Below are 26,279 nucleotides of genomic sequence, written 5' to 3' on the forward strand. Positions count from 1 at the left end.
ACCGTGTGTGTGTGTGTGATATTCAAAGGGGGCAAAGGCAACGCGAAAAGTTGGATAACTGCTTCGGCTGTCAGATGCATTGTTCAGTCAGACGTCAGGTTATCAGTCCGTCGTGATACCAGATTCACCTGCCGCCTCCTGGCTACTTCCCTTGCACTTCGTTCTGTTCCTTCTGACGGAAGGACCGAAGAATATGCCTTGACATCGGCACTTGATATCAGGCAAGCTCATCACAATGCCACAATTTCGTTCTCAACCTATACTTCGGCCGTTTGGTCGTATCTGCAGGCCAGCACTTTAAGAGCCAGAGCCATTTTATCGATATTAGCCTGGACCCCGACCGCTGAGACAGTTCTCGACACTACTCGCTGGAATCGCTTCATCTGTACTTTACCATTGCGAAGCGCATCTATTATCATCTTAACTTGGCTCATCCAAACTTCCTCTATTCGTCAGCTCATTCATGTCAGACAATCTCTTTGAATGCCAGCAAGACGAGGAGTAATTGTGTTTTTATACGCCAGCTGAAAACGACTCCGCCCACTTTTTAACAAAGTCGGTTGCCAAGGAGACAAAGACACTTCAGGCAGGGAAGATGGAGAGTCGCCAGCTGAGCAACCGGGTGCACTTGATGGCGGCGCAGCTCGAGCAGTACCTGCTCGAAGCGCAAGACTCGTACGTGGATCAGCTTCTCAAGCGCAACTCGTACGGTGAGTTCTCTTGGCGCCAAACCGCGGAGTTCCGCTAGCAAAGAATAGAAGGGAAGCAGAGTTTAACCAGGGAGATGTTTTGTCTAACCTCCCTGGTTAAACCGTAGAGCAGCACGTAGCTCCAAGGTTAAACAAAACCCTCGAAATGATCATGTACTTAAGGTTCCTTCATATTTTTGTTCTCTCTTATCCGTACAAAGAACACCCTAGTGACAATTTACGATTAAATAGGATCTTGAAATCCATTAAAAATCCGGGATTAGTAGCCTTGAACCGTGTTTCGTCGTTTTAAGATTCATAGGTTATGGTGGCAACCTCTAATTCAACGAGGGTGAGAAAATATGATATTGGACCTTGAAAGTACTAGTTGTTGCATATTGTACGTTGTCTTAAAAGACGCGTTAACTTGTGGTGAGATCAGCATTCGTGTTCTAACTCCAACGAAACATTGCCCTTTGGATGAGATAAAAGTTTGAATTTACGAGTTATCTCTAGGAATGATCGTGTAATCATGGTATTAGGTATATAGCAGTAGGGTCAGAACGGTCACGATTCGTTCATATTAGTTCTTGTCAAAAACCACAATGTTTGTTGCAGTAAAATATCGCAACGTCTGCATCAAGTATAGCTATAATGGCACCAGCCCTGTACTAATGAAAACGTTAATTAATTGCTTCGTAGAGCATTGTTATCTTGAAAACAAAATTTAAGGTTGAGAAACGACACATTCAAATCATCTCAGGTGTGTTCTTCACCCTTGGTAACTATTCATTTAATTTCTTTGATAAAGTGCATATCATTCTGACCGCCGAACTGGTTCCTCCGCTTCTGTAAATTGGCGCCCACTTCCGGCTCCGTTCGCGCCCCTCGAAACGCGCGTGCATTCTCAAACATACACATGTTGCACCAAGGAAGTGGCAAATCTCCTTTCAACCTCTCTGGTTGCGATACAGCGGAAATGTCGGCGACCAAATACACTTCTGTATATCAAATTGTACACTGCATAATCGATCTCAGCCGAAGTAACCAGGACAGTCATTTGACTCATAGCAGTTGGTAGCGCGTCTGCGTCTAGATCCAAAGGACCCGAGTTCGATTCCCGAGTCTTGAGGGCTTTTTACACTTGTAAATTTGTGCTTAGTCCCGTACCAACGGTGGGGCTAAGGGGGGGGGGGGGGGCCTTAGCCCCACCGTTGGTACGGGACTATCCTTAGCCCACTTTCTGTTTACACTCGTTTTTGCGAAAGTGGGCTAGCCCCACCGTTAATCCGGTACTATCTGGCCCTGCAAAATAGCAGGGTTTGCACCGCAATTGCGGTGCCAAGCAAGTGAGTGTAAACAGAACGAAAAAATAATCTGGGCTAAGCGACGGAGACGAAGTCCGACCCTCACTGACCAATCAGAAACGAGGTAATCAAGTGCTGCCGGTGCGTGCGTGTACGTGTACAGAACACAGCGTAATCATGAATATTCATGTGGTTTGGAAAGTCCGGGGCTAAGAAATACGAGTGTAAAAAGGTCAGTTTCTCCTTAGCCCCGGACAAGAGATAGTACGGGACTAATTGGCCAGTGTAAAAAGCTGAAAAAATTGGTACGGGACTAACGATAGTCCTGGGTCAGAGAAAGTCCGGGGTTAAGAAACACAAGTGTAAAAAGGGCTTAACTGAGCAATGTTGTGTGTAATCATCCCATCCCCTCTAGTAAGAGGCAAAACACTCTGTCCCTCAGATAGGACATGCTTAATGGAGGTCCCGTGTGTGAAAGAGTCAAAACTCATGCACGAAAAAGATCCCGCTTAATTCGAGCAGGGTGGATTACAGTACCTGGAGAAGTGGTCCCGCCTTACATACAACTGGACCCCATCATTTGCCTATGGAAGACCAGCTCTTGCAGTCGAATATTATGGGCTATCCAGCCATCTTCTCAGATGGGAAAACATGAAACAAACGAACAAACCATAACGGTTCGATTTGAGCATCAAATGAGAATGTTGAGAATGTTATGGAGGCTACTCATACATTGACTAAAACTTCTTAGTTACCATATCATAATGCTTAATAGTTCATGACTATCCATTATAGGATTGATCAGTACTGTGCGTCACTTTCTGAATACGAAATAGTGTGGTTGGTTTCCTATTTTGTCGTCTTGTATCAGCGAGGAAATTAGAAGAAGAAGAAAAAGGGAGAGGAGGAGGAGGAGTCGAGGAGGAGGGGAAAAAAGAAGAATGAGAATGCAAAGAAGTAAACAGCAAATCGTCATTAAAGGTTGAAAATAACTATCGCGATACTCCTTTCTACGGTATGGAATAGTTCACATTCACCACAATGCATGTAGCGACCGGCTGACATGTTATTCATGACCTTGACTTCAGTAAAAGCGGATTGATCTGGTTTAGACTCAGTTATATCGAGGGAAGCTGAACTTGGGACTAGAGACTAACACCAAAAAAAACTCTCTCTACTATGATGATTGGTTTAAGTGGTGCTTGATTTTGATCTGCCATTACTTCCTTGATCTAGCAGATAAAAGTTAGTTGAAATAAGTAACGTTGATCTTTGTTATCATTTAGGCGTCAATGTCGATTATCAGCTCTTGTGAAGGCACTTGATAGTGGTTGATCTACTTGAGAGACAGAAATGATCTGATTTTGATCATGGGCACACTAAAAGAAAATGTTGATGTTTTACATAAGCATTCTCCTACACTCCTTTATTTTGGGGAGCTTATATCTCATGCCTCACGTGCCCCGGTTTTGACCCATCATCTTCCTCTTCCCTCTCGCTTTTCTCTGTCCACCGTGAAGGTAGTCTCCTCCTGTCATTCATTCCACACTTACTTACCTTTCCTCTTTCCCTCATTACAAGGAAGCTGTCTTTGTATGTGGGTAGGCCCTACTTTGTCTCTGTCTTACTTTACTTTCTTTGCCTCGTTTATCAGTTTTGTATTGTAACTACAGTTGTTTTCTTTAATGAAGGGACTGCAGACTACAAGCTCTGCTTTTGAGCAGTCCCCTCCATTTCCAACCATTTTTTCCGTACTTGTCTTGAAATTACAAACTTTTATTATTTTTCATAGTTTGTTTGTCATTGCATTGTTGTATCATTAGTATATGTGTATTCAAATGTTGTACTCGCATGTGTTGAAAATGAAATAAAATATTATAGGCCTAGATATTTTCAGTCGTCGAGGAATTAGAAGAAAATTGGTGGAAGGAAGAAAATCACTCTGGCTGTTTATCTTCTCCTACAGACATATGAAGTCAAAATTAAGACATCATTCAGAAGGGCAAAATTGATCTCTTATCGCAGAGAAATATCCCTCAGTAAAGAAAACTAAAAGATTCATAAAGATCTGCAGGAATTGGGTCCATGTCTAGCACCCATGTGGAGAGTACACGGACAGAAGTGTGACTTATCAGCCCAGCAGAACAACCAAATCCCATGTCGTACGAGAACAAAACACACAAATACTTCAGAGGAGAGTGCGCCTGAAGGTGAAATTCATATCACTTGAATGTCGGTTTGACAACCAGAGCGGTTTCCAAAGGGCTCTTTGAAACGAATCGTTCATAGTACGTGAGTTATGCCATTTGTCATGCTCCTCGTTTGATTTTTGGGCGAAATCATTGAAAACGTCGCATTGTCGTGTAAGTTTTCTTTGTCTTTGCAACTATAGAAATAATGTATTTAGGACTGCTTCATTACACATCATTCTTCCAAAAGAAGTTGATTTCTTCATACAAAGTAAAAGCAAAAGTTAGTCGTGTTTGTGTATTCAAACTGGTGTAACTTTCTTAACTTTTGTTCCCAATGTCTCTCAGACTTCATCCTGAAATGAGGATATAGGGCCTAAGTTTACTTCAAAGTTATGTATGTAAATGAATGCGTTTTCGAAAAATAATAACGCTCTTCCATCACCAATTGTTCCAAGTGCCATCAGATTACAGCTTCTAGGCATGACAGAGTCCAGATGCTTATAGATCTGCCCACATGTCATGTTGTTGTGCATCAGACTAAAATCAGGGAGGTGAGGACATCTCACCTCCCTGCTAAAATCAAGGAAACCACCTTCCTGCTAAGATTGATCGTAATTAGCCAGGATGTCGCAGCAAGGGCACTTATACATGATTTGATGAATTGATTGCGGGATTGATACGAACATAATTACGTAGTACAGGTGGCAGAGGATAGTCGTGGAAAAAATTTGCACTCGCACAAATTTCGTTCACATTTTTCCGTAGAATCTCCAAATGTGCATTTCTGTTTATCTTGCCATTGTCTGTGCATAATTATAAAGATGGCGGAGGAATCGGAGGTGGTAGTGAATAGCAACGGTTGTTCGGTACTGCCTGGCGTGACAGCGAAGGTTCTGGCGTGAAAGTGAAAAGCGCCCTCACCTCAAAATTCCTATTGTCGCTTTTGTCTCCGCGCGGGAATGTTGTCACGATATCATTTCTGACTCGTCACTCGTTGACTCGCTGTGAAGGATTATGGAACAATATCTCTGTCAAAACACCATGCAGCACCGTAAGAGATCTCCTTAAGGACTTAGCCTCTGACACCGTGCCGCACAAAGAATTCTACCCACGTATCGAATTCTGGAAGTATGCTAACAATCTTTGGGAAATATTTTTGGCATGTCACATAGCTTCAAGCTGGAAGAAAATATAGAGTTTTGGGTTGCTTTTTTCATATTTAGGCGTATATCATGTGATCGAAAGTACTAATTCACTGCGTGAAGCGCCAACACTGAGCTCTCAAAAGCTCAATGAACATGACCTAAAGGAGAAATTCAAAACGAATTGAGCAGGGTGGGGGTGGGAGATGGCGGAGTTAGTGTTCCCTACCTTTCTGTCGGCATGGTTGGTAGCACATTTAGGGGCAATAGAATGCTCTTCAAAAGTGGAACGAAGCAGGAAAATACTGGCTCAAGAGTACCAATAGTGGCCTAAAAGACCTACTTATTTTAATGTTTTAGGATTGCCTTATCGGGGACACTTGGGGAGTTTTGCAACCTCAATGTACATGTATTTCAGATTTGATCGCGCACAAGATTGTGGATTCCGCATAATTTCAGACCTGTCGACAATCGTTCCTCATAAGTTTACAATTGCCGTCAACATGCCAGTTATTACGTGCCCATAATTGAATGATCTGAGTAAGCGCGAAATGCGTATTACTCCTTTTCGTTCTTTACTTTAGTCTAGACCTATTTGTCACACATTTGACGGCATGGATCAGCCGGTTGGGCAATTTCAACTACATTTTGATATAATCGAATTGCTCTCATTGAGAATGAACTCTCAAGTTGAGGTCGCGTCGTGAGAGCAATTACCGTCAAGAGAAAAATGATTTCCATGTTGTCATCATCTTGCCAAGCGGAGCGGTGCTATTCGGAGTGCGAGAAGCGGTGAGGAGTGACCCATGGGACAACCCCCAAAATGGGGTTAGAGGGGTCCTTTCGCTTATTTGGGGTCAAGCGGGGTTGATTTGAACTTGAGTGAGCGAGAACAAAGAAATGGGAACAGCCAGCGCCTCGGCGGACTTTGGAGTCCGTCGAGGTACCCTGCCCCCTTCGAAAGGGAAAATGAGAAACATTTGCGCTGGCGCGAAAGCGTGTTATTGCGAATTTTAGGCCTGGGGCTTAGAAGACCCTTTTTGTTTTATTGTTCCGGTGAATTTGTCCTGAGATCTTGGGTTTACATGGATTTACACAGCCCCTGAAGGCACATTTAAGCTGCCACTTCCTATTCGTGACTTTGGCTTATATTCAGGGTTGTGAAGGTAGAGTGCATAGCTTCCATTAAAGACGTAATCATTTACTGCTTGACATTATCATATTGTATGAATTTCAGATGTTATTCGAGTTTTGTCTGAACTGCATGCGAATGCACGCTTCGGATCACATATATTCACAGCTGGTATGTTTTTGAACCTTGTTGTAGATCGACTAAAAGCTCAATTGAAATTACTGTACAGAAGCCACTGAAACATGTAAAATGGCGGGTATTCATCCCAAACAAATTTCAAGATCAAACTAATCGCATACCTTGATAATTATATTTGTTCTCATTGTGACTTCCTAGACATTCCTTGCTTACTTCATCTATTTATTTATGTAGTCATGTATTTATCATCGTTATCATTATCATCATTATCAAATCATCATCGCGGTCGTCATCGTCGTCATAATTTGTATCGTCATCATTGTCACCTTCCTTAAACCTTCTTATTTCATTCAACGGCTTGAGATGTAGATGAGTTGGGTTTTAGTTCTTCTAATCGGATATCAAGTCGCACGTCGGGGTCAGCTTGATCTTTGTAGTGGAGCATGTTTTCATTCCGAGTCAGATTTGACCTCTCTGAAAGTTTTGGATGCGCAGACTGACCATCTTTTGCTTGAATCCTCCTGAGCATGACGATGTATACACAATATTGTCGGCAAAGATTCGCAAATGCGTCGTGACGCGCGGCGCAATTTCGGCATGGTAATCTGTCAATTTTGTTGTCGGTGTAGGCCATGAAAAGGAAGAAAATACCCTAGGAATGCGGTAACAAATTCCAGAAGTCGCCGGCCAAGCCTCTCGGAGAAATTCAACGTACTGTAGCAAGAGACTGTGACCCCGAAAACGTGCTCTTCGTCGTGTTTTCACTGAGCTTAGCCATTGTAAATCTGGCGTGAAGTACTGGCACGCCTTTTCCCGAGAGACCTTGCGTGGGGGTATTCGGAAGATCTCAAAATGGCCGTCGAACCAGACACGCGGCACATATTAGGTCCATTTATTGACGGACCCATCAAAGAAGCCGAAATCGTTCTTACCATATAATGACAAACACTCCATTTTCCATGACATGTACCATTTTAAGAAAAGCTGAAACTCAGCGAAATATTGGGTTTTTTGAAGCACACATCGGCTTTCGACAACAGTTTGGCGATCTTTCGGCATCAACAACGATCAAAGTATGACCATGTGTCGAGCCTGCAATAAACTCGCCATCCCATGTAGCCACGATGATAGTTAAGAGTTCAATTCGATTCCTTCCAACCGCTATCGATATCCGTGGTGCCTTTCTACCACCTGCCATCATGACAAGTGCTTACCTTTAATCCTTTCGTGTGAGTTTCACGCCATGGTCGTGAGTCCGATGAGTTTGACTTTATGAACTTTGGTTAAAAGCGTCAACAAATTTTACACCGTCAATCTTACAACTGCACTTCAGAGAACTTAAATCATGAGCAGGAAACTTTCTGAAAGTGAGGCTAAGCAACGGATAACTCCGACAAAAGTGAAGGTTCCCATTGAGCTCACAACTTTGCCATTTTAGGCAAAAATCGCAAAAACGCAGCTTTAAGCTGAGTCTATAAATACCCAAGTAAAAAGAGTGAATTATTTCGTCAGTGTGATGCCAACTTAAATCTCTTCAGTATTTAATTAGCGGAAAATTAAGTATGTTCATGTCGTTTTTCGAACAGAAAGCAGCTTCTCTGAAGATATTCTGATGGTTTCTAACAGCACCTGTTTAATGACATTTCCTACGTTTACAGAATTTATGCAAGGGAACACACAATGACGATGTTATTACCCATTTCTCCTGTTTTCTCTCTCCCTTGCTCAGGTCTCAAGCTTCTCGACATCCTCACGAATCTGAGGTAAGTGTGCATGGTTGAAATACCCCCCCCCCAAAAAAAAAAAAAACCAACAACAAACAAACAAACAAACAAACAAACAAACAAACAAAAACAAAACGTGACTGTGTAAAACGCTGTGATCTCTATGTAACTAGAGCCCCTGGTAAGATGGCATTGCAACCATGGAGCTATAACATATGGACTCCGTTTGATCTCACAACAGTGAGTGCGTATGTGTGTGTGTGCAAACACCCGGAGACAACCTGACCTGCTCTGTCTTGTGGACTCTAGCATTATTGCTCCGAGTGCGCTAACTTGGCAATGTTCTGGTTCGATTCATACCTCATTAGTTTCATTAATGAAACTGATTAAAAGACTTCAGCCTACATAGGAGCATGAACCAGCGTGCATGCACAATTGCGAAACGGTTCGTCAGCCATGTCAGCCAAATCATTATCCTTCTTTCATCAGCTAACCTCGGCAGAGTGGAAAGCTAAATAACGATAGTCAATGGCCTGACTGAAATACGACAAACTATACGCATTGACAAATACCACTCGCTCGTAAAGTTAATTGCACGACAGGCAAATGTGAAGTTCGTTCGAGGTATATTTTCAGTTCCACTATAGAACTTGAGCTCCACGTCGAGTAGAATAAGTAGGGCAGGGGAGAGAGTGTCTCTCCTCTCACACCTCCTATGAGCAGGGTGTGGTTTGGAGGCAAGAAAGATGGGACAACAAATTATATTTTGAAACGTCTGTTGGACACGCCCATATACCAACGTGGAAGCTAAATACATAATCTCTGGCCCGGAATGTGACAAATGATAATGGTTTGCCTGGTTTCGATCAGTCAGCCACAGGAAAAAAAAAAAGAGGAAGACAAAATGAAGGGGAAAAGAAAACCGAGAAAACAAAATCACAGATAGCCCACAGAGTCATCGAAACTAGTTATCATGTCCGCCATGCCAAGGAAACTCACCTGCGACTCCGGCTAGACTGTATGGTTTGAGTATCCTTAAACCATCTGTACAAAAAGCCATATTTCATTTCAAGCGTAAAAGTCAAACACAAGTCGTATGAATCCAAATTCGATGGGTTGGGAGGCGATTGTGTTTGATCTACAAATTTGCTTTCGTTATATATTTTTGTGTGTAATAGCGCTATAAAACGGCTCCGTTGGTGCAATGCATGTTTATAACACCATTGTTTAAGACATTTGAGGCAGAGAGGAAAAAAAACACCAAAATATTTCTTTCCAAACAAGAAGTCGGCAGTAAAAAAACAGAACAAGGCCCTGTTTTATTAACGCTATTCGTAAAGTTACGAACATCTTACGAGCGACTGGTGATCAGTTCTGATGTGCTATACTTATCAGAATTTCCATAATTCAGCACAAGAACTAATCACCAGTCGCTCGTAAGTCGTTCGTAACTTTACGAACAGCTTCATGAAACACCCCCAGGACTACTATGCGAGTGATTTCAAAGTCATGGAGGATATAGGTCAACATACTTGAAAGTGCAGAGTGTGTAAAGGATTTCAAGAAATGAAAAGGGGACTCTAAGACATACCTGATCATTCTATTCTCCCCCCAAAATGGGTTGGGTGAGTTAATCCACTGCTGATATCAAGCTAGCTTATTTTGTTTGTTGGACAATATTGTCTAACCTCATGTTAACAGTCATAGTTATTCAAGTACGACTATTCTTTGGAGAAAAGCTCTCCTTTATGTTTTGTGGCGTTTCTTTGCAATTCTTAGGACTCCCTTTATTTTGTCATGAAAGTGTAGTGTAACGAAGTTGATTCTTCCACTTCCTGTTTTGATTTGCTTATTTAATGTACAGCTGTACATAGCAAGCTGAGACTGCAGGTCCCCCTACCCAACACACACACACACACACACACACACACACACACACACACACACACACACACACACACACACGTTTGGCTTTTAAAAAAAAAGGTAAAAAATGAAAAAGGAATAAAAATCAAGAAACCCCATGAATAATTCGTTGTCCTACAAGTGTGACATCTCGAATTGTTGTAGTCATCCTATGAAGTGATGATTGACGGTTCATGGAGTTAACCAAAACTTTAAAAAAAAATCATAATTTTGAAAGGATAAATCGCTTTTCCTCGGACTCCACTTGGTGTACAAATTACGCGCCTGCATCACTGAATATGCATGATTATAATAATTTGTTGGACGTATATAGCGATTTAGCTCTGATATCATGGTTACTTTGATATACACTATAGAACTTGCGCGGCTGTGATTGCACACTATGTAGAACAGACGAAATCATAGCTTGCAATATTCTTTTTAATCATATTTTCGATATCTTTGTAGGTCCTTGACTTCATTTCTCCTGTGTTTGTTTTTTTTTTTTTCAGCAGAGAATGAGAGAGAAAGTTCCGGTAAATATTAGGTCGGAAACATTAAGATGATGTTCGGTACTTGATAATAAAGAAGCCCATTCATTCAATTTTCCCCGGCAAAGGCTCACGGGACTAAAAAAAGAAATGAGACCTCGTCGCGGGTGTAAGTCCTAGGTCACATTCTTCCCCGCTTGGAGCCCTTCAGAATTCAGCGCACGAAAACGAAGAATTCAAGTACATCCAGTGAGACCACACAAAATCCAACTATGGAGTGTCTGAACAAAAGATGGTCTATTCCACTCTCCCTTAAAATAGCGTCCATGCAGATAAACGCCGGATCTGGGATCATTCAAGTTTATAGTTGTAAGCATATTTCTTACCAGCTGAAAGCCATGGCAAAAAGGGTACGTTTATATCGCTTTTTTGGCATAAGGGCACCTTTAAAGAGGAGGAATTTCTCTCCCGTATTGCCTATCGGTGGCCTTCAGACACGTCAGATCTAAAAGGGTGGATAATGTTTGTGCATGCCCATATGTTCAGCTGTAGATTTAAGAGCTGTGATCTGTATTTGATCGGACACGGTCATGTATCACGATCTGTGATGGTTACCAAAGTCTACGCCAGAACATTGACAGCATTCTTGGCAACGCGAATATTCATCCCCCTACATATTCCTTCGCGATATTTTCTATCGACGCGGGAAATACTCATGTAAGATTTATTTCTGTTTGCCGGAAACATTTTCCTGCCTGTAGGCCTACACAATGTGTCTCAGGGGACTTTGTTTCCCCATTGTGTCTATATTTCTGCTCTCAAATTGTTCTCAGCTTTATCATTAGTCCATAACTCATTTCGTTAACATTGTCTTTTGTCGCGCATGATATTCTGTCACGTATGTCATAATACACTCTGTCTACACTTGTTTTTCTTGGAATGTGACTTGTTTCTGTCCTGCTCCATCTTTGTTCCCGCCAATTCTCTTGTTTGTTCACATCCAGTCTCTTCCACAATATGTTGCTATGCACTTTTTTTGTGTGTGTGGCGGTAACACCCTTGACCTGGCTGGCAAGGTAATTTACCCTGCCGGTAAACTACACCTTCATCGCATATAAAACCACCAATACCAATAGCCCCATTAGCACCGGTGGAGGGGGGGGGAGGCTGTAGTAATAAATGACAAGAGTACATGTACAACGTCATGTCACTTCGGCCTTTAATACCTTTACATTACGTGGAAGGTCATTGCAGTAATAATGAAAGAGGATATTTAGCAGACAGAGCTAACATCGAATTCGGAATTTGTGGAGGTGGTTAACTGACCAATGTCGACGGTCAAGTACACATCTTTGGGGGTACGAAGTGGGAGCTGACCGTATAGAACTCGAGATATTTTTGTAAGGATATATAATCATATAGGACCTATCTATGGAGCTGACATTATGTGGTAGTGTTAACACTTTGGTATCTTGAAGAGAAGTTTATCCATCTCACATTGGGGGATTTGTGGTATGATTTTGTCCCTCGATCAAGGGTATACCTCCTTGTTTGTCTCTCCATATTCATAAATCCATCAATGACATTCGGATTGAAGTCACTAGTCTATTCCGGTCAATTCTTTTAACGGGCGTCTTTGCCACAGGGAGCAACATTTCACCTCGCTATACCCCCTTTTCTCATCTCATCTCACCTTTCTCGCAAGTTCATCGATTGAATAGCGTTGAATTTCGCCCAGGATATTCTTGAACCCTGCGCCTTTTGGTTACTTGTTTAGAGCGGGGAAAATCAGCCGAAATGTCTGAACGGCATGCTCGGACGTGACCCCGGGTCAGACGACGGTCGATAAGTTTGCAAAATGCTCGAAGGTCGAGTCGGGTAAAGGTCACTATTCTTCTGAGAAACTTGATGCTCGCTCCGCCGACCAGAATTATTCCATCATCTTCGTGATCGATGAGGTATGCTTTTCCTTAACTCCTTCAGTCTCCGGAAGGAATGAGCCGTAGATGCTTCACATGTCTTATTGGCATTAATTGAATTTCAGTAATAGACGACCGTTTAGTTGCCATGGAAGTAAGGTTGGCCAAATTATATCTACAACTCCTCTATTCAAAGTATAAGACAACTGGAAAGGCCGTAGGATATCCTACAGTTTGTTGGCTGGTTTGGTGTGTAATGTGTCCTCATCGGTCACCAGGAACACTTGCATTAGGTGAATTTCCCGTGTTTGTAACCACGAGGGTTATGCTTGACCTTGTCAGGCTGCAACAATCCCTTTGTTGATGTTTTGACTTTGTGTCTGTGGCTAGCAACGAAGAAGGTGGATGCATTTAAGCTACATTATATTACAATCACCGGGTCGATGGAAGAATTCGGCTGTTGTGGTGATAAAATGCCTCAGCAGAGGGTACAACCGCTGCTGTTAGATGGCTTATCTATTCTGAATCGAGGACCTTCAGGGTTGAGAGTCCGTGGCCTTCTCCTCTGAACCACAGCAACTCCAGGTTGAACACTTTTTCCGGCGTTTTTAATGATTCAATGAAAGATGATTACAATTCAATCATTGATTAATGAAAAAGAAAACAATCAAGGGAAATAATATAGTATGTAGTAAGTACTACATGATGTAAAGTGTGATATAGCAACCTTCTATGTCAAACCACAGGTCAAATCGCCGTTTTACTAAAATGTAACCAGAAAATTTAACGCAGGGGTGCTGCATCTTTACCTAGACAATCATGAGAACCACGTCACTTTAAACTACACTCTGTTAATGAAATCGATGTATTTTAACGAGAAATAGTTGTGCTTATATATTTATTTAAAACTTTAGAAGCCACCCTCCATAAAAGACAGGTTACTTATGCTATGATACCACGCCAGATTCCAAGAATTATGACTGTATAGGTTTATGCGAGACATGGAAACAATTCAGATAAATTCTGGTAAGCCATGCGAGATAAGACACAACGTGAACAGGAAAATCACGATTTGCCCGCAAAATAATGGGGGGGGGGGGGGTAAAATAGGAGTGGAAAGACAAATAGCAAGGGAGAGTCAATGTCTCAGAATTTTCATACGATATCCTGGTAGGTGTGTGAAAACGATAACAGTGTAGCGTTCCGTACACATTTCATGTATAGTTTTTATCATCTTCTTCTTATATCCTCATCGGGTTGGTTTGTTGGTGTGGTTTTTATTTTTTCGTCTTTTACATTCAGCAAGCTTCCGTCCCTGGTAGAATCTATCCTTGTATTTCGCCATCGTGAATACGACCATGAGTTTAAAGGTGTTGGTAAGTGCCGGCGCGGCGTGGCGTGCAATACATTAGTTCTTCGAACTTCAACACTCGGGGAAAATGACCAACAAAGAGAATGAGTGGTGGATGTTTTCTTGTTGTAATTTTCGGTCTTTTCAGGAAAAAAATATAAGCATATGTATCTATTATCAAGAAAGTATGAGACTTTAATAGCTAAACTCTATGAAACCCTCTCGACTTTCGAAATTTTCGACCATCGACCCCTGAAACCACAGACGATACTCGGCAAAACGATGACTGCTTTTAGTCGAGTACCATCAATGCCGTTGTCATGGCGACATAGCCAACTTTGCGCGTACTAGGTGAGTACTTGTACCATGAAACGCTCGGAAGGCTGCTCGCAGTTTCAGTGACGTTATCCATTATTGACTGGCGAAAAGAGGTAATTAAACTAATTTGGGTTGCTTTGACATTCAGACGCTATAAGCTCGTAGCGAAGCAATATTCACGAGTCGTAATTCCGTTGGAGCAATTTATTACTGGCATCATTACCTCCATTACAATCCGTGAATTTAGTGAAACTCTAAATGTAAGTGGTATTTACAGGTTGTGTTTGGGAACATCCAGTGACATGGAACGGCCAAGAAAAAAAAAAATGTTTACAGCATATGACATAACGCAATCTTGATGCTCTTTCCAGAAAAGAACATATTTGGCCATGTAAGGTTTCCTTTAGACGTGCTCATCGATTAAGCCTCCAAATTTACAAATCGTCAGAGATTCTTTCCCTCTCCCTCACCTTGTATGAAATTACCTATTGTAACCATGGTAACTCGTCATTCCACATTCTGTAATGTTTTTCTTCTGATCACGGTCATCCGCAAGTGGCCGAGTTAGCGGTGCATAGGTTGTTAAAAGGCATTATTTACCACTTGCAGATCAAACACAAATTCAGCTTTAGTGCTTTAAAATATTTCTAAAATGTGAGTTAGGAATAGAAACAACCAATGTAAGAATTTGAATCAGTAGAGTCAATGTTATGTATTGTTAAATATACAAAATGTGAACAATAGTTATAATAAAAATGTTTCTAGACTTATTGAGAAAAACAGTGATAACTCCTTATATTTTAGGCTTCATTGCGAAATTTTTGTATGGTAGGATTTTTGTGATACAACTGACCTGCACATATGCATCAAATGTGATACTAGTATCGCGAACATTTTATATATCACTGCTCCCAATGGTCAAGATGGTAAACGGTACCTTTAAAACAATGTTTCTTGCCCAATCAATGAGGGGGAAAAAAGAAATTACGTCATCGATACTTTATCCTCGTCTTTATTGTGCGGTTCAGTTCAGTTTGAGTTATATGCATCAATATACCTTATGTGCTATGTCATTCACATCATGTTTCGCTTGAAAAGTAAGATGATAAATCGTTTACGATGTACTGGATGTACTGGAGAGAAAACTAGAGGGTGACTCGTGCGTTCAAATACCGCGTAATGAAATCTTCTTTATTGTTTCTGTTCCCAGTCCTTACACTATCTACTAACATCCTGGCAATACATTTTGAGCATGCCTATCAACTAACGCAAATTCACAAATGGCACTGTGTAGAAAATTGTGAAGCTTGAATAAAAAAAAATGCAAAAACCACAGAGAACTGCTATATACGAACAATATTGCATCTCTCGTATTCAGAACATCTTCGTCGGCTTAAAGAATGATAAGTGCTTGAACCTATATTGCTGCAGATGAGATGAATCAGTGTTTCGAGAAGTCTCATTTCTAATGCCTTTTTTTCGCTCGGAGCAAGTCTTTATTTTCTAGTCCGTTGTTTGTCTGTCTGTCCGTCTGTCTGTTTGAAGGCGACTGGAAACTTTTCAATTACCTTCTAAAATAATGGCAATCCAATTATGCGGTTTGGATATTTCATTGTCAAGACGGTAGGTTCGGATCACCAAGAATTCTTTTTGGAATCCTATACTGCCATCCTGGTCTCGTCATTTTAATGGTGTGTATTGTTTTGAATTCTGGAAGTCGCACGAGATGATGGGGGGGGGGGGGGCTCTGAAAAAAAGGGACAGTGTCACTAATTTCTGCCTCGATATGAGTTCTAGCTTATTCCACACTCATCAAATTGACAAGATTAGATACGATTCAAATGAGTTGTCGAGCTCGAGTGGCGACCTATTCAGATGATTCCGGAAAGATAATACAAGAGATATGCATTCCAATTGCTATAGAAATGAAAAGACATTTTTAAAAGCCTGTCACCCTCGAAAGTTCATATACTCCACGCTCTGTACTCGCCTTGAATGGCCTCTCTGAGGCATGCCATGCCAGAAGTGGCATATCACTATTATTCTTGCAATGCACAGCGATTCAGTACAGCACTTCAGCGAAAAGAGCAAATTTAGAGATAGGGCGTCTGTACATTTAGACATGCTTGAAGCAAACACATACCTGGGATAAGAGGACAACGGATCGCCATCTTATATTGTCTGGAACAGACACCATATCTCTTTTTTTAGCTATGAAATTGACCCAATTTCACCCCCTAGACTCCTTTCTGTTTTTAAAACGATGATTCAGACATCTAGTATGCCACTTTTGTTATTTTCTTTACCTGGATATTTGGAAAGCAAATACGAGTTTGATGTTTAATATGTATTTATCTACATTGCCATTTCCAATGCAAAGTGCGCCAGTTGTATTCTACACTCGTACTCGTTTGATTGGGAATGTCATAAACCCAGCTGACAATCACATTGGTTATAGAGAAAATGTAAGAGGTTTCAAATTTCTCTGGGAGATATCAGCCAGAAATATATGTACATGAATCAGTAATATTTCTTTCATCTTTTTCTCCTACGCAAACGAGCTCTTTTACGTCCTCTGCAGCCAGACTCCACCTCTTCCTCCAGGCAAAACTATCTAAACCAAGAGCTAAATATGAAAACTAACATGACTTAGAGAGTGAACAAGACATACGATTCTTGTCTTTGCGTGAGTGAATTTCTTGCAACCATGCGAACTTTCGGGCACGCCCGTACGTGTATACGGTAACTTGATAAATTCCGTCAGTGCAGGTGCTTTTCATCACTAACCCGTTCTGCTCCACGTCAAAACTCTTATGAATGACTGCTAATCATGCTAATGGTGTTTACACCCTCTTTTCGTTTGTGGATCTGGAGCTGTTTCACTAAGTTCGAAAACCAGTCCTACGTTCAATTCAACTGATCTCAGAGCAAATTTTTGGATCAATCAGTCCTCATGAGTTAGAAACTGTTTCCTACCCATTTGGGAACAATATCTTGCGCCCAACGTAATTGCTATGATTTAGTATACATTTATGAATGTCTAACAAATATACATCCTTTCCAACTATAGATCTGATCTGAAACTGTCCCAACTTTAGGTTCATTGTTTGGCTCGATTTAGTTCAGTTAAACAGGGCCCAGACTGTAGAAAGTTGGAACATGATGGCAACTTAGCGGCTATCCAAGCCACTCTAAATAAAGGGATAAACGCTCGGTACAGTTATTATTAGATAAATCTCTCATTTAGAATTGATAAGCAATAGCAGTTTAACTTTCCCATGCAACGTTTTGTTCATAATGATAATTACAAGTTTTTCAAACGCAACGAATACTTCTATAATATTATGTGTTGTGTTACTCATATCGTCGCCATATTGTACAATGGATAATCTGTTGTCTAAATACGCAGGACGGGATGCGCTATGGAATAAGTAAGCAACCTTCAATCTTCTTATTCGAATACGAAATGCATTTTTCATCTCAGCAACAAAAAGGAACTCGACAAATAATAAACAGCAGACACCAAATTTGCCGACATGCTCGAAAAATGATAAATAATGGACAGACGTTTTGTCCTGCTGTCAATCGCATTCTCAGCGATTTCCGCATGATTACAAACCTGTATCAATAAAACAACATGTCAAATATCCCGTGTGTATTGTTCAAATGATGTCGTTTAAATCTGTAAAAACAACAAGAAGAAAAAACGAACTGCCGCGGGTCGATCCCCTCTTGGTAACCTCCACCGAGTTCCCAACTTTCCCGCCCACTGTCTTTATACTTGTTCATCTAGTGTTCCACATTTATGACTTTAATGACTGATACAAGATTTAGTGATGTCTGCATGTCATAATATGCAAGTGTGTCTTGTTTATTTTGTTTGGTTTTGCTTTTTGTTTCTTTCGTTTTTAAAGGTAACTTTAATGAGAAACATAAAAACAAGGCATTCCTCTTTTATTTGCAGTGTTGGGTCAGGAGGTCGCGTATTTATTCTCTGCGGGTTTTTGTTTTCGGGGGGGGGGGTAGGGTTTGGCGTGAATTCATGTTTGATACAGCTAAGCAAAATTGTTTGAATCGTGAGAATGTGGTGAGAGATGAATTCAGGAAGGTACGAAGGGGGCATAACTATTGGCAGCGTTCTCGACAGAATAGACGCCGCCAAAACCTTGCGAGACCGGAGTCTCAAAATGGCGTTCCTGGCAGCTTCGCGCCCATGGTGATATACTCTGGCTATAACCTTCATCCAAATTCGAACGAGTTGAGACTCCCGGGTTCCATCCATATAGCCTGTGGCTGCTGTACTCTCTCATATCTATAATCAAAATGTTGGATTTTTGAAACACCGGGAATAAGCGGAAAACGTTCTGAAAGCTTGACATTGATGTCAACGCGGTAAGAGATGAATCTGCAAGCATTATAAAAGCATGTGTGTTAGGTCGTATCTCATAGAAATATCATATTCTTATAAATTTAGTATCTATCTCTACGATCTGTCTACATGATCGAGGACAATTGCCTTGATCAATGCTTTTGAAAACTTTCTAGGCACTAGAATACGAATAGGTCTTCCTGAACGAGAAAATCTACTTGAGGTCATTTCACATGATGTACCATTATTATGAGTAGAATTCTTCACATAATGTAGTTAATAGACTGCAAAAAGCATCGGTGCATCAATAACAGCTTGTACGTCCAAATGTCCAATTACTTCAAACTTACGTAATTAACTGCCTGTAAAGAAATCTCACTCCTCCTCTCTTTCGATCTATCTATCTATCTATCTATCTATCTATCTATCTGTCTATCTATCTATCAATCTATCTATCTATCTACATGTATCTTTCTATCTATCTATCTATCTATCTATCTATCTATCTATTTGTCTATCTATCTATTTATCTATCTATCTATCTATCTATCTATCTATCTATCTATCTACATGTATCTGTCTGTCTATCTATCCATCTATCTATCTATCTATCTATCTATCTATCTATCTATCTATCTATCTAGTGTTTCTGTCTATCTATTTATCTATCTACCGATCTATCTCCCTAGCTCCCCACCTCTCTCCCTCTCTCCCTAGAGTCCCTATATCTCTTTCTCTCTCTCTCTCTCTCTCTCTCTCTCTCTCTCTCTCTCTCTCTCTCTCAATATGAATGAAACACCTTCAATGATCCTCAAGGGAGTTATTTCTTAAGAATTAGGGCAGTAAAGTTGTTGGAATGATATAGAGCTATCGCAGAGGAAAGCAAAACGTTCTGGTAGAAATCGGTGTCAGTTTACAAGTATCAGAGGCCATTGCCAAACTTCCGTTTTCAGTTCTAGTACTTCTGATATTTGCCATAGACAAGACCGTTTTTGTTTCTATCTTGTCGAGGTCTACCTGTCAAAATTTTGGGGTCATATTATTAACCGCGATCACCTTTGCACTTCCCCTTTTTATGCGCGCCCTCATTCCAAAGTTTTAAAGGGATGATATAGTTTTGGTTGAGACCTACAGTAATTTCAGGTTTCTAACATTTTTTGGTGAGATAATGAGAAACCTCTTATGAAATACGAAAGAGCATGTAATTCCATGAGAAATTCATCGTTTATTTGATGAAAATTGGTTTTGAAATGGCTGAGATATCCAAAGCAGTCCGATTCTAATAAAGTGTGGGACCCACCTTTTGTTACGATCGCTTTGTTTTACTTTATTTTTGGATGTTTCAGTCGTTCCAAAACCCGATTTTCTTCAAATAAACTTTGAATTCCTCTTAAAATGGTATGCTCTGTACTATTTTATAAGCGTTTTCTTGGTATCTCGCAAAAGTTAAAAGCCCAATTCTCATCTCCACCAATAGTGTAACATCCCTTTAAAGGGAAGGTACAGTATTGGTGGAGATGAGAATTGGGCTTTTAACTTTTTGTGAGATACCAAGAAAACACTTATGATATAGTACAGAGCATACCATTTTAAGAGGATTTCAAAGTTTATTTGATGAAAATCGGGTTTGGAATGACTGAAACATCCAAAAACAAAGTAAAACAGGCAATCGTAATAAAGTGTGGGTCCCACACTTTATTGGAATCGCTCTTTTTTGGATATCTCAGCCATTTCAAAACCAATTTTCATCAAATAAACGTTGAATTCCTCATAGAATTACATGCTCTTTCATATTTCATAAGAGGTTTCTCATTATCTCACCAAAAAAATGTTAGAAACCTGAAATTAGGTCTCAACCAAAACTGTATGATCCCTTTAAGCTGCTGTGTAGTTGTGATCAGGTTTCTTATGGACACATTCCCCGCTTTTCTTTCAGTTGCCTTTGTGGATGGTTAGCGCTCTTACAGAGACGTGGGTGGATCAGCTCATCATACAGTCATACGATTACTGAATTTGGGGATAATACGCACTCAATAATGAAAAAAAAAAATCACAATTTAAGCGGTGAGCGCTCCCCTGATAAAAAAACCCCAAAACACATTTTGTCTTCGCAGACGACAAAGCGACGAAGAAAATGACTGGATTGAATGTGTCGCAGATCATGTGTTGACAGGTATTCCCCTTATGAAGCCATTGGTCCCCCAAGAGAGAAATCCCTCTATAATACAATAGGGCAAGCCCAAAACTCAGTGTACTGCGTAATAGTCAATCGCAGAATCCCCGTTTGATGCCTTCATTTTTGTCGGTTAACTTATGTGTCACATGACAGTGAAATTGTATTCATGAGTGACATTGTATACGCTATTTTGCAGGAGACTCGAAAGTCTTATGACGTGCCCGCGTGAATGTTCGTGTGTTAGTGCGTGTGCGTCTTCCATAATGTCCAATTGTGTAAACCGGGGTCATAAACAGAAACAGGAAAAAACAAGGTGTGATAGCACACATGTCAATAATGGTGATGGAGGTACAATGTGTCATAATCTGCCTTGTTTTTTGAATACAATTTCGCCCCTTTTGCAATAACAATTCGTTTTATTCGCTTGTGTATGTATGTGTGTGTGTGTGTGTGTGTGTGCGCTTTTTTTTTAGACAATGCGATATAGGGCGTATGGGTTGCACAATGGAACATAAATGCTTGATAAATCAGCTTAAAAGCTCGGAGAGAAAACGTAAACACGTTAACTCGTCTAGGAATGAGGATGATTATTATTTTTCGCTTCCAAACTGATGACACACCGGAACTAATACAAGATGTCAACCACCAAGGCGCCACTTCCGTATTAACATAGTATGTGTCGCAGAGATTTGCAGTGAGTGGTGAAAACGTGTAACGTCCACGCAGTTTCATTCAGACTGGTTACACCTTTGTATAATCTAAGTTGGTGTTTTCATGAGATGACCAACATCAAGAGAGGACCCTTTTTTTTGGGGGGGGGGGAGGGGTATGGGGAGTTACGTTGGCAGAAGAGGTCAAAAAGTACATCTCAATCCTTGTTGTGCTGGACTCGGTGTGTACAGATTATCGTAATGTGTATGTGTGTGTATTCGCCGAAGGCGCTTTTTGATTGACGTGAAAAACACAATTACGGTCCACAGCACGTTCTCTCAAAACTAATAATCCCGAAAGAAAAAAAAATGAATAAGAAAACCGCAGTTTGCAGGGAAATGGGGGGAAGGGGACAACCTTTAGCAAATGTTATCATCTCTTTGGAAAGGTGGATGAAGAATTTATACGAGTTGCGGTTTGAGTGCACAGCGCAAACTTTGGGGGAAAGATGGGGACCAAAAATAAGATTATGACCATGAACTATAGGTCAATAGCATTAGAATGGACTCAAGGTGAGTTAATGGTCAAGGTCTTTTCATGTATATTAGTTTTGCTTACTCACTGGTTAGACCTCAAGTCAATGCTATTATATATATATATATATATATATATATATATATATACATATATATATTTATATATACGCAAATGTGAGACTTTTTGGTGACAAATATGATGATTGATAATGAGATCGTTAATCTCCTATCCAAAAGGCCATGTTTCCTTGTCACTTCCGGGCGGAAGTTTGTTACTTCAGCTACAGTCTTCATTCAAGCCGCTGTGGCTTCCTAACATGGAGTCAACTCCACAAACAGCCAATGCATGGCCTATCTTTTGCAGTGTCTGGTACTAAGACTCGGTGGTGGGCATTTTGCTGCTGGTATTTTGTTGTTGGTGTTATTGTTGTTGTTGATGTTGTAGTTGTTTTATTGAAAAAGACTAAGGAGAGAAATATCAAATGATGACCGGGCGAAAAAAAAAAATCCCTCTTGGTGTTGTTCATTATTTATACCATCATCATTATTGCGAAACTGTAGTCTTATTGGCACGAGATATGGTTTCCCGACTCATGATAGACTGATTAAATTCAACTATTTTGGGGAGTTTGCGGAAAGAAACTGATATGCAACGCCACAGTTCATGACCATTGATTTGGTCGACACCTACACCACCTCAGGAAGTTCGTAGCACATGGGCCCTGGGTGACATGATGCATATTAGGCATGTAATCCAAATACCGGCAGCTCATCAACTAAGCATGTCGTAATGCTCGCTCAGAGTATGAACACTTTTCTTCATAGAACATAATTCATGAAGCATTTAATCGCAAAAGGAGTTAGCTCCCGGTCTTGCTAAGTCTTGAGATATTTGTGATTTAAAGCTGCTAAGAAATAGCAAAATGATAAGATGATATGGGGTATACTTTTTATCATATTATAGCATCAAGAATGGGTGCTGTTCGTTATTCCGAAGGTTCGTTAATCCGAAACACACAAATTCCCTATACCTAGAGGTTATTTAATCCAAAAATGAAAAAGGCTTCGTTAATCCGAAAATTTGTGGCGTTATTCCGAAGGTTCGTTATTCCGAAGGTTCGTTTATCCGAAAATGAAATAGGGTTCGCTATTCCGAAGGCTCGTTTATCCGAAAATGACATAGGGTTCGTTATTCCTAAGGTTCGTTGATCCGACAATGAAATAGGATCCGTAACGAACCTTCGGAATAACGAGCTTTGTTTCATTTTCGGATTAACGAACCTTCGGAAAAGCGAACCTTATTTCATTTCCGGATTAATGAACCTTCAGAATAACAAACCTTATCACAATTTGATAAACGAACCTTCGGAATGACGAATCTTCGGAATAACGAACCTTCGGACTAAAGAACCATCGGAATGACGAACCTTCGGAAAATGAACAGTAACCTCAAGAATATAATCTTGTTATGTAACAAGTGAGGTGGTGGACGTATTTTAAGATGTTCAGAAATAGCGCTTACCCCGTTTTGCATTGAAAGTCTATATGAACGGTGTATTATACAAACTCAGTCGAAAGCATGAATGATCAAAATAATTGTAGCCATTTCCTTCTTGTATTTCGCTGTGTTTTTTATGAAGGGAGAGAAAATCTTGCGATTTTTTTTTTAATTATTTTGAGAGGGGTAAACAAACAACTGTCCACATTTTTAGCTGTCTTTGTAGGTATTTCTTTTTATCAAAAGTAAACTGTCAAATGAAGAAATTCGATACATAATCATAGTATGATTACTTACTGCAGTTGCATTTATTTCGTTTCTTAGAGAGAAAAAGAAATACAAAATCATGGCGACTATCAGCTCATAAGAGATCAGTTGTAAGGAAGGAATGTTTTTGGCACACCTCTCGACTTAGATAGATCACTCATTCATGTTTTGTTTTTTGATTTGACCTATTTTTCCCGCCAGAAAAACGGAGTCCGACGATCTCGACCTCGTCGTCCAGCTCGATGTCTTCGACGACAAGAAAGTGGCGGATGAGGAGCAGTACATCCCTGGTGTCGACCTCAACAACCACATCGATGTCTTCCACGCCATTTTCAAGCAGGTAGGAGAAAACCCATAAAAATGATATTGTCCTCAAATAAAAGAATGTAAGTAATACATAAAAAAGCATTCTTACATTCATAAAAGGAACACGAGTGCAAGTGGTATTAAGTATTCGAAATGTACTGCCTTCCTTATCTATATCTATCATAAAATAGCAACATACCTGCCATTTTAGTTTGAATTAGCGGTATAAAATGACAAAGAAGTTCATTCCCGCGACGCTCTAGTTTTTACCGGAAGAACGTAAGGGTAGGTTAATTTCCACGAAGAGCAATAGATAATGACCCCTCTTCGCCGGCTTGCCTACTATATATTGCTTACTGACATTCGCCAACGTTGCTTAGTTATCTACCAAACAAAACCCCAACAAAGAGGCAACACCTTTAGCACCTTGAATACTGGTTTTGATAAATTGACCCTCAGTGAAAAGTGCAAAACGGTCAGCAGTGGTCAAGTAGTCGGACATGCTACTATTGGTCAGCCTTGTGCATACAAAAAGACATACCCATTTTTATCAGTCCAATCTATCAGGTTAATTCAGAGAAAGTAATTGACTTAACAAGTAGATTATTACTCATCACATTTGACTATACCAGCTTTGTTAAATGCGTGAAGTCAGATGATATATTGGAAATCCAGCGAGTGAAGTAAACAGAGGAGATTAAAAATGACATTACTTGAAGATGATATCATATAGAGGACAGTGGATTCTGTTGGCGAGTTAGGATTAACATCGTTGTTGATTACGCGAATGAAGGTCGTCACGCAACAGCCTGGGGTCACAGCAGCACCTTATCTGCCTACATGCATGAGAAAATAATGGTGTACAGTACATAGCCAGGAATGACATGGGAAAATAGCAGCAGTTGTCCCTAGGAAGCAGGGATTATGAGGTCGTGTGGACATCCGACTATAGTTACGTTCAGACGGCAGGCCCTAACCTCGAGGTTAGGAAACCTCGAGGTTTCGCTCTTCCCCCCTAACTACGACGTGTGTCCACACGACGAATCTTAACCTCGAGGTTACGAAACTTCGAGGTTAAGCTTCTGCCCCCCGTAACTACGAGTGGGTCCTACTCGATGTTAAAACCACAAAACCGGAAGTTTCAGCCCACACTGCTAACAAGGCGTCTATTTATTCTTTAGTCGAACCCTGTCGGACTCGCTTACGGGTACTCTTTTTCTCTGTCATGGTATGCAGAGATAGCACTGCACTGATGACTTTATGCCTTTATGAAGATATTCGTCGAAAACATTTTTTTAGCGTCGGAGAAGAATATAGAATACAGTTTGATAGCGAGTTCGACGTGTTCAGTTTCAGAGATCAAGCGCATGGGAAGAAAAGATGATGTTGTTGTGTCATGCGTCATAGGTTTTTCACGTGTGGTGTATTTGTGGTGTACGTTTGGGAGGTTGACCCGGAAGCAGAGGGAAATTGTGGGGGCCGGAGTTTACGGCGAGGTCACTCTTAACTTCGAGTTCGTTGTGTTTTGTGTCCACACGGTGCTTAACTACGAGTGGGGACCCCCCGCGGCTCGTGGTTAGAGCGCTAACCATAAGATTTCTCGTGGCTCGAAACTTCGAGCAAACCTCGAGGTTTGCTAACTACGAGTGCGTCTTCACGGTCCCTAACTACAAGCTCTAACCTCGAAGTTTCCTAACTTCGAGGTTAAGGGCTCCCGTCTGAACGTAACTAATATGAAGGAAGACAAACCGCTAGAGATTAAAATTGACATACATCCGAGATAACAAAGTGTCGTTACCATGCATGTGTCCCGATAAATAGTGACAAGAGCGAGGGAACGCGCATCTCCACCAGCAGATTGGCACCCGATTAAGATTTAAAAAAAAAAAAAAACACTGGGCAACCGAGAGAAATATTAGGCAAAAAATGCATTCATTCATTTTTATCTATTTTCATACTTATTATCTGTTCTTCATTCGAACACTAAAATTCATCGAGCCGCTTTCGTTCAGTGATACCTGGCTCATCATAAGCTTCCTCCCCATATGCCTTTGCACTGAATATGGATTTCAGTTTAGTTTTATAATGTCTTTCTTTCTTTCTTGTTTATGTGCGCTTAAGCTGAATTGACGTACCATAATGAAGTAGACAGACTGTGCACAATTAGC

At 40.7% G+C, this 26,279-nt stretch overlaps 1 protein-coding gene across 1 annotated transcript in view; it reads left to right on the forward strand.

Moving 5' to 3' along the window:
- Positions 1-26,279, forward strand: part of LOC139718379 (uncharacterized) — a 94,748-nt gene that overhangs the window by 32,932 nt on the left and 35,537 nt on the right. Inside the window, exons 3-4 of the mRNA XM_071629849.1 lie at positions 8,330-8,363; positions 24,007-24,145. Coding sequence (XP_071485950.1) covers positions 8,330-8,363; positions 24,007-24,145 — 173 coding nt within the window. The remainder of the gene's footprint in view (positions 1-8,329; positions 8,364-24,006; positions 24,146-26,279) is intronic.

Source organism: Diadema antillarum, unplaced genomic scaffold (assembly GCF_040938485.1).
Source record: "Diadema antillarum isolate AM-2024a unplaced genomic scaffold, OU_Dant_1.0 scf00000093, whole genome shotgun sequence".
Lineage (NCBI taxonomy): Eukaryota > Metazoa > Echinodermata > Echinoidea > Diadematoida > Diadematidae > Diadema > Diadema antillarum.